Genomic DNA, 16,897 nt, shown 5'->3' on the forward strand with positions numbered 1-16,897 from the left:
ATATATCGACAATTTTCTTTGCAACTTCTTCTTTTGTCGTGTTTTTCAATCTATATTTCTATAGATATCGAATTTTAATGATCAATTTTCATAGTTTCGATCAACACAGTATCCATTTAATTAGTTCTCAAATTCGTATATCGTACTTTTAACGTTTCGATATTTTCATATAATAGATCGAAAAATTAGAAAAATTTCTTGGAAGCCATTGTGAACAGATAGTGTTCTTCTGCGCACGCGCGAGTTTAGTCTCTATGCTGCCGGTGATTCCATCATTTTTCATTATTTCGTGGTACCGGTTGCATCGGAACTTCGTCGTCTCGTTGATTACAGGTAATTATTAGATATTTTTCTAACGTACATCCTTGATTTATATATCAATCGATTGATAAAAATTCGATTTCCACGTTGTGTTAATATTTTTTACAACTCGTGATTGAAATATCATTTAAAAGATAGATATTTACATATTTGTAAAAATAAAATCGATGTTTCAGCGCCCCCTTTGAAAACGCTTATTTATTTCGAATTTCTTTCATATATTTTCGCGATATCGTTACTTTTCTCGTCTTTTAATGATATTCTAATTAATAATCTTTCATTAATTAGTCGCGTTCATTTGAATTTCGTCTTATATACGGTTTTCATATTATGTATATATATATATATATATATATATACATACACACATACATGTATGTACATATATATATATATATCCTCCTTACAGACACATACAAATATCGATACGTCTTGTACAATTAATTTTACGAACGCAATTAATTTTATTCTCTGTTAATGTCGATATATTTTTAGCTCTCCAAAAAACCTACAAATCAAAAAATAAATACGCAATACGTCAGAAATAATATTAACGTAATATATATATATATATATATATATATAGTATTATATATTGAATCTATAGACACATTTACAAATTATATATATAGATACACTTATCATATATACACAATCAATAATACAATTTTAATCTTATTTTATATTAATAAATTTTTCAATTTTGTTTGTTTATTATTCCAACTCTTGTTATGAATTCAACTATATTCTGAGGACTTGAAGACCTTCAATAGCAACAATCATGTAAGTACTTTCTTCTATTTTTCACATACAAGTATATACAAATAAATTTATCATTAAGAAATTATTATTGAATGTCGATTGATATTAATTCTAATTAATTATATATTGAATACTCACGTATACGCACACACATATATATATATATATTTTTTTTTTTTTTCTATATATTTTTAATTATTAATTACTATTAAGTATTTATTTATTTTATAATGTATTCAATTTTATTATTTAATTAAGTTTTTATGTATTATTTTATATATATATATATATATATATATATATATATATATAAATATAGTAGAAGTCGTGTTTCTTTTTTTTTAAATATAAAAATATTAACCATATAATTTGTGAAATAAAATCACGTGATAGTATCCACGTGTTAATAGGAAGTTGGGTGCTGTTAATGCCTTTGTTTTCTACTAGGTTGTCGTGGTAACTCGAACGATCAGCAAGCTGCAAGGACAAACACATGAGACTTCCCGAGCATGTCACGTAGTATACATTTTTACAACATATATGCATCACGTATTTCTCTCGAACTCAATAAAAATAATACTATATTGACATTCGAGTAATGTAATAAAAATTGTTGATATTATAGAAGGATTGAGATCAAGAAAATGGTGGTGATCGATAAGCGTGGATCGTTCATAGTGTCGACAGCTGGTTATTTCTTCGGTGTACCTGTTCAAGAGGATAAAAAATGGTCCTCGCCAGTTTTAGACAAATTTTTTAATCATTCTACATGTAGAACTCTTTGTGCTCAACCAATTCAACCCGAGAATGATGAAATCCCTTTGAAACTCAGCAATGAATTAATTGCTGGAAAGAATACGTTGGTTTTTTTCAAGGTAATTATTATACGCAAACGTACGTTTTTTTTTTCTTTTTTCTATATATATAAATCAATCAAAGAAATAAAATCTTTTCAATCGTTCGTTCATTATTAGCTGTCGGCGTCGATCGTTACGGAAGAAAATTTTCATGATTTGGTACAAGTGACTTCGATAGGAGCTGGCGAAGGTTCTGCCCTTATCGAAGTTCTACGACAAGTTTGGGCTCCTACTCTTAAATCATCTGGATTCAATCCGGCTTTTTTGAAAAAATTAGAAGAGGATCTTCTCGGTCCACGTCCACCTACGTCCATTACCGAGGAGGAAGCATTTTGGATAAAACGAAGCAATGAGGCGACTCGATCCAGAGATAAAACGTCTTTCGATGAGGCTGCAAAAATATTGAACGATATTAGAAACGAACTTGAGAATGCGGCTGTTTCGAGGTTTGATTTTATTTATTTATTTATTTTTATATTTTGAAAGGATTTTAAAAAAGAATGGTTAAACAAAAAAAAATATGTTATTTAAGTTGCGCCTTAAGATAGGCAAATATTTCGTTTTCTATCGTCGATAATGTCGCTTGCGGGAGTTATCCATCCAGTACGAAACTTTTTTAACCCTTGATGATATGCAACATGTCATGCATCTGTGTACTGTGGTATTATTTACCAATCAGAATTGAAAAGAAAGTTTCTTATCGATAGATGGCACTTGCAAGCGGCATTATCGACGCTGTTTGAAGTATTGGATATTTTCAGGCTTAATATAAAACACAAATGATTATTAAAAATCAATGAATAAATACAATTAATAATGAATAATCATAAGTCAATTATAATAAGCAAGGATTACATTGATTCATATTATCAAAAATTTCAATTTTTCTCTGATCAAAAATTGTTATGTATTAATTGAAATGTTATTTTACAATACAGAGATGGTTTTATCGGTCTAGAGGAATCGCTCGAAACGATTTCAGGTTTTGTCGATGATGTTTGGAAATTAGGCAATGTAGTTTACAAAGAGGAACGTATGAAATTACTTTTGGATATAATTGGAAATGAGACGGTGATGCTTGTAGAGAATCTTGTTAACGAGGTGAGACATACATTTTTATTTATATATATATATTTTTTTTTAATCTCTACCTATGATACATGTACGTATTATCAATTTTTTTTTAGACAAATCTGAATCAAGATCAAGGTCATATTGGAGTAGATACAGTAACGATGGGTGCAATGGTATGCGAAAAATGGGTGAACGCTAGCGAGAGATTAACAGGACTTTTTTGGCCTCATCATTCACTTCATCCTTGGAAAGATACCGTATTTGTACCTGGAAAATGTTCGAAACTTGGTAGAAGGCTTAGGTACAACTTAGGAGAGATTTCTCTATTTTTTATTAATATTTTTTTTTTTTCGAATTACAAATATTATTATTATTATCATTATTATTATTATTATTATCATTATTATTATTATTATTATTATTAATATTTTAAATATTTTCCAGACAACTCAGCGAATTACGTGCTCAGCATCGTCAACTGATGAAACTGTTAACATCTGACGAGAGAGCACGGCTCGACGCAGACAATCTTCTTCAAAATTTTAAAGACATTAAAGGTGAATAATATTGCGTGTCCGTTTGAAATTATATTTCAAGATAGTTATATTTTACAAGTATCATATAATTCTTTTATTTTTTATTATTTTTTTTTCTTTTTTTTTTTTTTTTTTTCAATTATTTGCTATAATCACGATCAGTGGTATATGGCGAGGATGAAAATGATATCGAATGGAATAGAATGAGACGCAAAGTCGAAGAGACTTTAATACCAACGGAGGAATTGGTTGCTCAAAAGTTGAAGGCTCAGATCGCTGATGCTAAAACGCCTAATTCATTATTAGAGGAATTTCGTAGGTATTTCGATCTTATGAAAAGGGATGCTTTAAAAACAGCTCTTCGTAGTGAACGTGAAGCTTTGCTCTTGGCATACGACGATCTGATTGGTAAGAAGAGTTTGAAATAATATTAGGTTGGAAACTATGAAACGGGCGTTGAATGAAAATAAATGACTAAACAAAAACGGCCCGTTTCATACTTTCCAACCTAATAATAATAATAATGATAATGATAATGATAGTGATAATAATAATACGAATTAATTATGCTGACATAGTCACGTTTTTATTTATTTATTTATTTATTTATTTATTTTTTTATAGAAACTTGCCTCGCTGGACCGGATACAGATGATCTTTTGGATACTCCTAAGATACTTCAGGAAATTCAAACTGCGAGATTGTCAGAGATGCGATTAGAAAGTTTAATAGAACTTGGTAAAGAAATTTTAGCTGATTTACCGGCGTTCGAAGAGAACGTATCAAAAGTTACAACAGCTTTAAAGGATGCTGAAAGAAAGAGACAGTATCTTGTAGAGTCTTGGGTAAAAAACAAAAAAAAAATATATATATATATACACACGTCCCATATCTTTTTCTTTTTTGTAATAAATTAATAATAAATGATATAAAATATGTTAAGGTGAACGAAACGAAAGATGCGGTTGCTAGAAAAGAATTAACCTTGGGTACAGATTCGGCAGTTATCGAGCTAACCGGTACAAGTCTTATGCGAGTTACTTATGATCCTAGATTGATGACATTGATCAGGGAAGCCAGAGCACTTTCAGGACAAGGCATTGAATTACCAAGAGAGATAAGGGATTTAGTTGAGAGAGCCAGTTTATTGGCAGGTCGAGCAAGAGCTTTACAACAAGTTGCGACCTTCCATAACACCATAGGCGATCGTATGGTGCCTTCTCAAAGGCCTCTTATGTTAACCACGGCATTGGAATTGGCACGAGGTGTAAAGGAACAATCGGGTGTAGTATGGTCAGATCCTCAAGCGGTTGATGGTTATACGAACAGACTAAGAGAATTGGTAATTATAATAACAATTAGTTATTAATTAAGATTCGTTGTTTGATTCGTAAGAATTTTTTCTTTAATTTACTACCGTGTCTTTTTTTTCTTTTTTCTTTTTTTTTTCTTTTTTCTTTTTTTTTTTTTCTTCTCAGGTAACGAAGTTTGCAAGACAGAATGCCGAGTTAGCGTCTAAGCATACGAACTTGCGCAAATTGGTCTCGAATTTATTCAAAGGCGAGGCTATCAATCTCGTTGGTAATCAGAATATTTGGAAGGATACATTGATGAATATGAGAATGATCGTTGATAACGTCGAAGCTGAATATGGTAATACGACTGCTTGGAAATTGCATTGGGATCGACAGCTTTTGAAAGCTTTGGGCGTTGCTTATAGGTAAGAAGTTAATTATAATTTTTTTTTTTGTTTCCCCCCCTCCCCACTCCTCACAAAATGGACTTGGCTAACTTTTAAAATCAAATCCAACTGATATATTTATTTTCTCATTCGTGATGATTAGTGGAGCTCTGCCATCGTTATTAAGAAAATTACCAGAGCTCAAGGTCGAATTAATATTCCGCGATGGAATGTTACAATGGCGACCTACTCTCGAAGAAATTCGAGCGAAAATATATTCCGGTATACGACGTTCTCTATCAATTCCAATGAACTTTCGTGGTGTTGGTAATGTCGAGCACGCTCAATTTGGTAATTTAGTTCATAAAAATGCTTACTTGTTTGGCGGAGTCTACAAGCAAGCTGAGATTGCTTTAAATGCTATGGAATCCGTTAGGATCAAATGGTTGAACTTGGCGGCACCAGCGAGGATTGACATTGGTGAAAAGTATGTATGCACATAAAAATTCAAGATCTCATTTATAAATTATCCCATTGTTAAATAGTTCATTAATATTGCTTGAGTATGATAATAGTGATTAAAAAAAAAAAAAAAAAAATTATGACGAAAAGAAAGCAAAAGGAAAAAAAAAAAAAAAAAAAAGAAAAAAAAAAAAGGAAAAGGGAAAATTTTATTTCTATATACCAACAGATTAAAGGGAGCATCTCCGAATGATTGGAGTAGAGCTTTCAAGGACGCTAAACAATGGGCACAAGAGGTGATAGTCAATGATAATGATAAATCATTATAAATAAATATATATCATAAATTAATTATTAATAAAATTAATTATATGTACGTATCATTTTATTTTTTTCTTTTCTTTTTCTTTGTTAATTCAGGTTAGTAAATTGCGAGGTAGCGAAGTAAAAATATGGTGTATAAGCATTGACACTGGAACGACTAGGAACGATTTAGAATCGGCATCTCGTCGTTATTGGGAACGTTTGTGTTCGGATTTGCGTGTCGAGGCTTCCTCAAGATTAGTTGCAATCGTTGATTTTCTATCCTTCGCTTCAAAGGAATTAGAAAGGAGACCGCACAATGTTGAAGAAGTTGGATTGGCCAATGAAGCTCATGAACGTATTCAAAAACAGTATTCTGGAATTGGTAGTGAAATGGAGGCCGTTGCTGGTCTTACTAAAGTATTGGCAGCTTGGACAAGTGAAAAATTGGAAGGTATTTTTTTCTTTTTTTAGTTATGGATACAAATTAAATAATTAATTAATTAATTAATTTCTTTTTTTAATAAAATTTTGTTTGTAATGTCGTAGGAGTTAATACGGCAAATATAGCTTGGGAAGAATTGGCCGATCGTTTGGAAAAACATAAGTCGGTGGTAACGCGTCAATTGGAGGACACTAAGGTGAATTTGCGTCATCGTGGAATAGCATTACGCGATGAGATCGAAAGATGGGAAACAAAGTGGTTGGAAAAGCCTGACGTTATTGGTATCGATTGGATAACATCTATGAGAGATCGTTGGATAACTTTAACGGAACAAAAGGATAGCCTGAGTATAGATTGTCAAAGGATCGGTATTGATTTAAACGATATCATCGAGGACGATACGGTGAATTTAAGTAAGCTCGAAGCACAGTTAGATGCCGAGGAATCAAATTGCAGATTTCAAGCTGAATTTCTCGAGGAACTTGATAATCAAAGGGCCGAAGAATGGGCCGTCGCTAGAAGGAGATTACCGAGATTACACGATTGGCTTGATTCATGGGATACCAGAATCCGTTTGCAATCAATCGAGGATCATAATTCTAAGGACGACGATATTGTATCATCGAATAACGTAATGATCGAAACATACGTTGGTAAAAGGTTACGTGAGATAAGAGATGCCATAGATTGGATTCAACTTCTTCGCGGTGATGAAATAGCCGAGGAACATTGGACGGAATTGAGATCTATCCTTTGTTTGAATGACATTAGAAACTTACGCGATTTGACCCTCGGTCATATACTTGATATCAAGGATAAATTACGTGATAATGTCGATCGCGTTAAGGTAAACGAAATATTTTTGTTCTTTGGAATCCTATGTAAAAAAAAAAAAAAAAAAAAAAAATTAGAAATGCATATCTCATCGTATCCATCATGCATAAAAAATATATATATATTGAAACTATGAAACTATGAAACGGGCGTTTTTGTTTATTTATGTTTATTCAACGCCCGTTTCATAGTTTCCAACCTAATATATTAAGCCTCAGGTTGGAAACTATGAAACGGGCGTTTTTGTTTAGTTATTTTCATTCAACGCCCGTTTCATAGTTTCCAACCTAATATATTAAGTATCAGGTTGGAAACTATGAAACGGGCGTTTTTGTTTAGTTATTTTCATTCAACGCCCGTTTCATAGTTTCCAACCTAATATATTAAGCCTCAGGTTGGAAACTATGAAACGGGGCGTTTCTAACCTAATATATATATATATATATATATATATATATATATATATATATATATTTTTTTTTTTTCTTTTTTTTTTTTTTCTATAGGAAATTACAAAGAGAGCAGCTGCCGAAAGTGGTATACGTCAAGCAATATTGGAATTAGAATCTTGGGAGACATCGGCAGGTCTTCAAATTCAACAGACAAAGGACAGTAAAGATTCGATTATTTATATCGTCGGTGAATATGGCAACATTTTGGCTAAGATAGGTATTGAAATATTTTCTCAAATAATTGTTATTAATTTTTTTTTTTTTTGTACGTTTATTAAAAATTATTTTCTTATATTCTATATTATTATTAAAAAGAATAATTCTTATTTGTAGGTGAATTACATCTTTTGTTAGAGGGTGCAAAAGGTGTTACGGGATACGAAAGATTTCAGGCTAGAGCAACAAGATGCGAGACCAGTTTATCGGAGATCGAAGAACGTATAAAGATATTAAGTATCGTACAAAGAAAATGGGTTTATTTGGAACCCATATATGGTAGCGGTGCTGCTCCAAATGATTCTGGAAAATGGTCGAGAACGGACAAGGAATTTAGGTAAATTATACGTAAAGATAATGAAAATGATCTTTAACAAATCGATGATTTTACAAATATTGTTTTTTTTTTTTTTTTTTTTTTTTAGATATCTTATGGGAGAAGTATCGCATGATCCTCGAGTATCATCCATTAGAAGATTACCTTTGCCGGCGTTAATTAATTTGAAGGATTTACTCGATAGATCTCAAAGAAGTCTCGACGAATTTTTAGAGGCATGTTATTTCTTTATTTTTCTGTTTTTTTTTCTATTTTTTTTTTTTTGCTTTAATATATATATATATATATATATATATATATATATATTAATGGTAGTAATTTTATGGGGATTGTTTTTTCAAGATGAATTTTTAATAATATTTCGCGACGCATCATTACGCACATCTAACGTATTTAAAATGATTTTTTTTAAGCTAATTAATTTGTTTTCTCTCTCTCTCTCTCTCTCTTTTTTTTTTTTAATAATATAGGAGAAAAGATCCTCTTATCCTCGTTTATATTTTTTGAGCGACGAAGATCTTTTGGAATTAGTCTCAGGTAGTGGTAAAGCATTGGAATCTCATCTTCCAAAATTGTACCAAGGTATTGGATCGGTGATAAGAGATGATAATAACAGTTTGATCGCTGTAATTTCACCGGAGGGTGAAATATTAAATTTATCGGATGTTATCGATACCAGTGAACCATTACCAATATGGTTGAATAATCTTGAAATGAGTATAAGGAATACTCTTCGACAGAGTCTTGATAAATGTTTAATAGACTCATCGCCTGATCCATCGATTTATCCAACTCAGGTAAGGAAGAAAATTATTGGATATAATCTAATGATTACAAATAATATAAATAATATATATTTTATATGTATATATTAGGTTGGAAACTATGAAACGGGCTTTTTTGTTTAGTTATTTATTTTAATTCAACGCCCGTTTCATAGTTTCCAACCTAATATATTAAGTATCAGGTTGGAAACTATGAAACGGGCGTTTTTGTTTAGTTATTTATTTTCATACAACGCCCGTTTCATAGTTTCCAACCTAATAAATAAAACCATATGACAGGATTGTACAACAATATTGTATTGTTCAATTTATTATTATTATTATTATTATTATAAAAAAAAAAAACTAAAAAAAAAAAAAAAAAAAAAAAAAAAAAAAGAAAATCAAATTATTATTGAATGTACAAGTATCGTTTATTTAATAGATCTTTTAAAATATCGATGATAATTACAGATACTTTTATTATCCGAAAGGATCAGATTCACTGAACGTTGTGAGGCAGCTTTGAAGGAGGGTAATTTGGGTTTGAAAAAGTTGGTAGAATTTTTGGATACTCAAAGAGCCAGATATAGGGGTCTCGAAGACATTGGTGATAAATTGATGGTATTAAAGGCACGCGGATTACTTCTCGATACCGTTCATCATCTCGAGATATCAAGAACGCTTTTGAATACTCTTGAGAGGGGTGAATCTACGTCGTGGCTTTGGTACAGACAATTGAAAACTTATAGAACGGTAAGATTTTTTTCTTTTTTTTTTTTTTTTAAACTAAGGAAATTTATCTCCCTTATCTGAATAATCACATATGATTCATGGATATTTAAAATGTTTACATTTTTGAAAGAACAAGGGTCCGATGATAAGATGTGCCTCTGCAGAATTCCAATATCGTTTTGAATATCAAGGAGCAGCTGTTGGTTTAGTTTGGACGTCGCTCACTGAGAAATGTTTTTTGGCTTTGACCCAAGCTATGAAACTTGGATTAGGTGGTAGCCCAACTGGTCCAGCTGGAACTGGTAAAACTGAGAGCGTTAAAGCACTCGGTGGTATATTGGGTAGATTGGTCATTGTCTTTAATTGCGACGAAGGTTTGTCCGTAAGAATAGTATCGTTAATAATTAATATAATATTATTGTAATGAAATAGGGATTTTTTTCTTTCTTTTTTTTTTTTTTTTTTTTTTTTTTTTTTTTTTTTTTTTTTTTTTTTTTTTTTTTTAATTTAGGTATGGACGCAAATAGCATGAAAAGAATATTAGGTGGTTTGGCTCAAGCCGGTGCTTGGGGATGTTTCGACGAATTTAATCGTCTCGAGGAAGAAACATTGAGCGCCGTAGCTATGTTGATTAGACCACTTCAAGAAGCTGTAAGAGATGGATCCAATCAAGTTCTACTTGGCGATCAAAGAGTCAATCTCGATCAACACTGTTGCATATTTATTACAATGAATCCAGCTGATAATGAATATGGTGGACGTCACAGACTTCCAGATTCATTGGCTCGATTGTTCAGACCTATTGGCATGGCTCATCCTGATAAATTTGATATCATCAAAGCATTGTTGGAATGTGCTGGCTTTTTAGAATCCTCCATGCTTGCTAATCGTTTGGTCGAAACCTTTGATATATCTCAAAATTTACTTTCGAAACAGTCGCATTATGATTGGGGCCTTAGAGCACTTAGATCGGTAATCGATGCTATTTCATCGACCAATCATCTCGACGAATCGTCCAGGTATTAACATTTTTTTTAATTAATTATTATATATTAAACATTTGTAAATATTAGGTTGGAAACTATGGAACGGGCGTTTTTATTTAGTTATTTATTTTCATTCAACGCCCATTTCATAGTTTCCAACCTAATATATATATATATATATTCTCTTTTTTTTTAATCAGGCTATTGATCGCGATAAAAGATTCAACGTTATCGAAATTAACTGAGGACGATGCTAAAAAGTTTCTCGAATTGTTAGTTGACGTCTTTCCTAATACAGATCATACGTTAAACGAAATGTCCAATGAGAAAAAAGATTTGCGAGAAGCCCTGTTAGAACTATGCGAGTCTGGAAATTATACGAAGAATATCGTAGATCAGTGTATACAATTGTACGATCAATTAAAAAGTAGAACAGGCGTTGCTATCGTTGGACCACCTGGTAGCGGAAAGACGATCATTAGAAAATTATTAGCCGAGGCTATGTCGAAAATTGGTGAACCGATAGATCAGTGTCTCATTTATCCTGGTGCAGTACCAAAGTCAAGAGTTTTGGGACGCGTTGATCCGGAAACAAGGTAATTTTCATTCTACTTAATAATTACAAGGACAACAATGATATATTATAAATTATTATTAATTCTTTCTTAAAAAATATTTTTTTCATTACTATCAATAATATTAATTTTATTTATTCTTATTTTATACTTTAACTATCAATTTTTATATTACTTTATTTAAAAATAATTAATAAAACAAATTTTTGTTTATTTATTTATATAATATCTATAATCATTTATTTTATTAAATAATTATTTATTTAATAAATTTATATAAAATTTTAATTAATATTTCTCTTATTCTATTTATTGTAAATAAATTATTTTTTATAAACCAAAATCTTTTCTATATAATATCTATATTTATCAATAGGCATATTCCTATACTTAAACTTTGTTTGTATATATTTAATTTATTATTCAATTTAATTGATTTATTAAATTTACTTTTAAATCCATTTTCATAAAAAAATTAAATTTTTTAATCCAATAATTAAATTAACTGTAACCCATATTAATCTTAATTAAACTATATTTTGAATTGAATTATTTTACTTTATTAAATTTTATAAATTATATTCTATTTAATTTAATTAAATATTAAAAACAACAATACACATACATTTAAAAAATTAAATATATCTTATCGTGGATCATCAATTACTATACAGGTTCTTCTAAATCTTAAATACTGCCAAATCTTTTAAATTTAATGATTTATCATTTAATTTCTTCTATAATATTTATACATTTATTATAATAGGGTATCTAATACTAGTTTATTACATAATTTTTATAAAATTAAAATTTTTTAAAATTTGAATAATAATTTATTATATTTCACCAAACAAATTAATTATTAATTAAACTTATTTTTAAAAATAATTACTATATAAAATATCTAATTAACTTAAATAAATAGTCTAACTGCTGATGCTGGCACTAAATTTTCCTATTTTTATTACTTTTATCTTATTCTAACTTTCATTAATTTTAATAAAATTTAAATATTACTTTATTTATAAATTTTTTAATATTAAATTATATAGTATTTATATAAAGTTTAATTAATTTTTAAACAAAAATTAAATTAAAAATTTTTAATAATTTTTTATTAAATAAAAACTAAAATATTTATTATTATATTAAAAATTCTTAAAAATTACTTTTTATTTCTATATATTATATTATAATAAATATATATATATAATATAATCAAATTATATATATATATATTGCTTAATATGTACAAATAATAATAATTAATCAATAAATATATTCTATAACTTAAATATATACATTAATAATTATTTATACATTATATTATGTTATAAATAAATTCTTATCTTGAAATATTTCTTTTTTTGTTTTTTGTTTTTTTTTTTTTTTGAATTTAAAAAATATTCTTTGTTTTAATATTTCTTTACTTTTATAATTCCACTTAACATTTAATAACTTTTTTTTCCCTAAGAGAATGGAAAGAAGGATTATTATCGAGCGCAGTGATAACAGCCGGTGAAAGTTCAACTTGGATAATATTCAATGGCGACGTTGAACCAGAATGGGCGGAAGCATTAAATTCTGCTTTGGACGATAATAGATTGTTAACATTGCCTAATGGAGTTGGTGTTAAACTTGGAAACGGTGTAAGGTAAAGTAATCTAAAATATTTATCTTTTATCGTCAACATTCCCAACGAGTTAATTGATCAAAAAAAAAAAAAAAAAAAGAAAAAAAAAATAAAAAACAAAAAACCCAAAACAGATTCATATTCGAGACGCATAAGCTGGGAAGTGCTAGTCCAGCTACAGTTTCACGATTAGGCGTCGTCCATCTTGGAACGATTGATCCGGATTCACTTCTATTTGCCATAAATGTCGAGGATTTGCCCGTTAACGTTCGAAAGAATATAAAGGCACATTTATCTACCTGCATCAATGAAATTCTCAAGACAAACAATGCAGTACAATTATCAGCTTCCGGTTTGATCAATTCTGTTTTATATCATTTACGTAAAGCACATACGCAGACGCTTTGTACGGAAGCACTTATCGGTGGATTCTGCGGACAAATTGAAAATCAAAACTTTAGGGATAATCTAGCACGTTTGATTTATCAATTGACGGATTGTTGGTGTCCAGATCCTGATAAACCATTCGACGTTATTTATAATGAAAAGTCCGATCGACTAGAACCTTTCATTGACATATATCATTCGATTGAGATAGAGGAAGGACCTATTTTATATTCAGGTAATGATCATATAAATATTATATATATTAATTATGAGATATGACGTTCAATTCATTTTTATCATTTACTTTTAGGACCCGTTAAAAGGGCATTAGCATCTATTTTACCCTGGATAGAAAATGATTATCCCGTTATTTTACGAGGTGAAGAGGGGACCGGTAAAAGTACCCTAATAGCTGCTGCATTATCATTTATAAAAAATAAGGATAATGCACCGTCGACCTTAATACAAGGATCATCTCTCTATGGCGCACAAGATCTTATTACGCGTTTAAAACGAGCTTGCGTTCGTTTGGATTCATCCTCTAATGGAAGAACTTATAAACCTAGAAATGGTTCACGAGTTATTCTAATACTTAAGGATATACATTTAGCTTCCAAAGAGATGCAGGTGATTTCATGCATGGTTCTTTTTTGTTTCTTTTTCTTTTTTTTTTTAACACGTTCCGTGCCAAGCCATATTTTTGCCTGACTTTTCAGGCCATTTGATATTTTGACTAAAGAAAAGAAATGACTGCGTGTACCACCGGTGGTACACGTGGCCTGAAGATCAAGTTTAACGCGTACCGCCGATGGTACACGTGGCGCGAAGATCAAGTTTAACGCGTACCGCCGATGGTACACGTGGCCTGAAGATCAAGTTTAACGTGTACCACCGGTGGTACACATGGCACGGAACGTGTTAAGAAAATACAAATTATCATCTTCCATCGATGGTAAACACAAAATTTTTTTCTTTTTTTTTTTTCTTTTTTTTTTTTTTTTTTTTTTTTTTTTTCTTTTTTTTTTTTTTTTATAGGAATTGCTGAGAGAATTAATTCAGGACAAAGGATTTCACGAGGATGATTTGGAATTCGCTCGAATTCCATTAACATTAATTTGTACTGCCGATTCTATTACTACTCTTCATCCAAGATTAGAATGTCTTATGGCTACGTATTATCTACCGTTGGTTATTTTACTGCTTAAAGAACTAAAAAAATCATAATTAGATCGTATCTATATATTTTTCTATGATAATATTATTTAAGGTCTCCAAGTTCGAAAGAGACGATTGCTATGTTAGAACTTCATCTGAGAAATGCATTAAAACAAAATGACGATTTAATAGACAATTGGACTTCGAAGATGGCAACGGCTATGTTTGAAGCTTATCAGTCGATGAATATGTCTAAAGAATTTTCTTTCTTGTGGACACCGAAGGATCTTATTTTGTGGGCCGATTGTCTTGGTTATTATTTAACACCGGAAAATATAGAAGATGTTACATCTTATCTGTTGGATGCCGGCCGACGTTTATTCTATCCTAAGTAATCCGTTTTGTAAATATTTTCTTTTTTCTTTCTTTCTTTCTTTTTTTTTTTTTTTTGTTTTGTTTTCTTTCAAGATAGAACGTCGAATAAAAAAGAGAGTATCAATTTATTGTATTTTCGTTCAGATTATCAGCTAAAGTACGAGTCAACTGGGACTCCGTATTGTCTGCTAAAATGGTAGAAGTAAAAAATACAACAATCAACGATGTTTACGTTTGGAAGGTTGGCAATACTGAGTTGTTACCTATTGTCGAAGAGAATTGGAAAAATAATATAATAAATGTAGCTGCCAAATGTGCTCGAGAAGGCGAACCAATACAGGCAACAATTACATCCCATCTTTTACAAATGATTGCTGGTAATAAATATTTATTTAGATTCTGACCTAATACAATTAATGATTATTATCATAAGATCATTAATAATTGTATCGTACATAATATCCATTCTTTATAATTATTTATTATAATGAATATTAAATAGATGGGACGCCTATTTGTATGCAACACCTCATACTCCGTCGGTAACTGATTATCGACCGCGTATGAAGGGTAATCTATAAACAGGCGCGAAATATTTGATAATTGTATTTGAATTTAATTTGATCGAAGGCATATGTTGGACATTTGGGACGCGTTTACGTGGTATTATATTAACTGGACGACCAGGAGCAGGAAGAAAATCAGCCGCAAGATTGGCCGCAAATTTCTCATCTTTTCGATTCGTTGATTCGGGACCTGGTCGAGCTAAAGCTTCGATGAAAAGTGCTATTCAAACAGCTGGTATAGATGGTGAACCAACGATGCTCTTACTCGAGGAACATCACATGAGAGAGGAAGGAATGTCCATCTTGATCAGTGCCGTTGTCGCGAAGGGTGAACTTCCGGGACTTTTTTCAACCGAAGAATTGGATGGTATGATAGCACCATTGATAGATTTATCAAGGAGAGAAGATTTTTCTGGCACTTTGGAACAATATTTTTATTATCGTAAGTAGTCCATTAAAATGTCACGAACTTTTTTAACGGAACATAAAATACAGAGAGAAAAGAAAAGAAAAGAAAAAAAAAAAAGAAAAAAAAAAAGAAAAGTAAAAATATTTGATCATTTCACAGGTATCCGCAATTATCTTCGTATAGTCATTATTCTAGACATTGGTGACATAAAATCAACATTATTATCACGTTCTGGATTATTCAGATACTGTGCAATTATTGGTCCAAGTATTGGAAGCGAATGGTGGTCTTACGAAGCTCCATTGACAGAGTTAGCGATTGAATATAATTCAAACGTATCAGAAGCTTCCGTAGTATCGTCTGTGGACACACAAGTTATGATTAAAGCTCATATCCAAGCTCCTAAGCAGCAACAAGCTCCGGCACGTTTCTTAGCGCTACTTTGTACATCCCAATATCTTCGTGAAATTTGGAATGAGGAAGTTGAAAGTAAACTTAATAGCCTTGGCACTGGTATAAGTAGATTAAGAGAAGCCGGCGAACACGTAGCTAAATTGGAGGACGAAGTCTCTAAGCAAAGACAAGAGCTTGAGGTGTTAATCTTTGTTTCCTTTTGGTCTCTCTTCTTTTTTTTTTTTTTTTCCTTTTTTTCTTTTTGTTCTTCCACCAACCATCCACCCATCCCTTTCCTTCCGTTCTTCATCCTCTTATCTCTTCTCGAGGAAGAATAATTACATTTTCTCGAAAATTACGACGTAGAAATAATACAAGGATATACGTTTTTTAATTTATTAGATTGAAAAAGGAAGAGCTAATGCGGCTTTAGAAAAGATTACTGCAACAATGAGAGGTGCCACGGGGCAACGTGGCGAGATGACTAATTTAAAAGCCGTGACCGAACGAGAGAGCGCCGAGTTGGCACGACGAAAGGTAAAAACATTATTCGATCATCTTTTTTATATTCTTACGTACGTATGAAAGAAAAAAAAAAAAAAAGAAAAAAAGAAAAAGAAATTTATAATAATAAAAAAT

The 16,897-nt window shown here is 30.7% G+C and overlaps 1 protein-coding gene across 1 annotated transcript in view; it reads left to right on the top strand.

Annotated features, from left to right (window-relative positions):
* Positions 1-298: 298 nt before the first annotated feature.
* Positions 299-16,897, top strand: part of LOC124431080 (cytoplasmic dynein 2 heavy chain 1) — a 24,672-nt gene continuing 8,073 nt past the window's right edge. Inside the window, exons 1-33 of the mRNA XM_046978505.1 lie at positions 299-333; positions 1,084-1,104; positions 1,531-1,599; positions 1,709-1,958; positions 2,058-2,386; positions 2,879-3,041; positions 3,128-3,315; positions 3,459-3,571; positions 3,713-3,958; positions 4,175-4,395; positions 4,494-4,892; positions 5,029-5,270; positions 5,395-5,718; positions 5,923-5,989; positions 6,114-6,450; positions 6,546-7,288; positions 7,782-7,944; positions 8,061-8,280; positions 8,369-8,495; positions 8,751-9,077; positions 9,519-9,800; positions 9,910-10,153; positions 10,291-10,798; positions 10,966-11,361; positions 12,815-12,994; positions 13,108-13,595; positions 13,671-13,987; positions 14,396-14,544; positions 14,628-14,906; positions 15,035-15,267; positions 15,521-15,898; positions 16,025-16,458; positions 16,661-16,795. Coding sequence (XP_046834461.1) covers positions 1,577-1,599; positions 1,709-1,958; positions 2,058-2,386; positions 2,879-3,041; positions 3,128-3,315; positions 3,459-3,571; positions 3,713-3,958; positions 4,175-4,395; positions 4,494-4,892; positions 5,029-5,270; positions 5,395-5,718; positions 5,923-5,989; positions 6,114-6,450; positions 6,546-7,288; positions 7,782-7,944; positions 8,061-8,280; positions 8,369-8,495; positions 8,751-9,077; positions 9,519-9,800; positions 9,910-10,153; positions 10,291-10,798; positions 10,966-11,361; positions 12,815-12,994; positions 13,108-13,595; positions 13,671-13,987; positions 14,396-14,544; positions 14,628-14,906; positions 15,035-15,267; positions 15,521-15,898; positions 16,025-16,458; positions 16,661-16,795 — 8,505 coding nt within the window. The 5' untranslated portion in view covers positions 299-333; positions 1,084-1,104; positions 1,531-1,576. The remainder of the gene's footprint in view (positions 334-1,083; positions 1,105-1,530; positions 1,600-1,708; positions 1,959-2,057; positions 2,387-2,878; positions 3,042-3,127; positions 3,316-3,458; positions 3,572-3,712; positions 3,959-4,174; positions 4,396-4,493; positions 4,893-5,028; positions 5,271-5,394; positions 5,719-5,922; positions 5,990-6,113; positions 6,451-6,545; positions 7,289-7,781; positions 7,945-8,060; positions 8,281-8,368; positions 8,496-8,750; positions 9,078-9,518; positions 9,801-9,909; positions 10,154-10,290; positions 10,799-10,965; positions 11,362-12,814; positions 12,995-13,107; positions 13,596-13,670; positions 13,988-14,395; positions 14,545-14,627; positions 14,907-15,034; positions 15,268-15,520; positions 15,899-16,024; positions 16,459-16,660; positions 16,796-16,897) is intronic.

This window comes from Vespa crabro, chromosome 20 (assembly GCF_910589235.1).
Source record: "Vespa crabro chromosome 20, iyVesCrab1.2, whole genome shotgun sequence".
In the NCBI taxonomy this organism is placed as follows: Eukaryota; Metazoa; Arthropoda; class Insecta; order Hymenoptera; family Vespidae; genus Vespa; species Vespa crabro.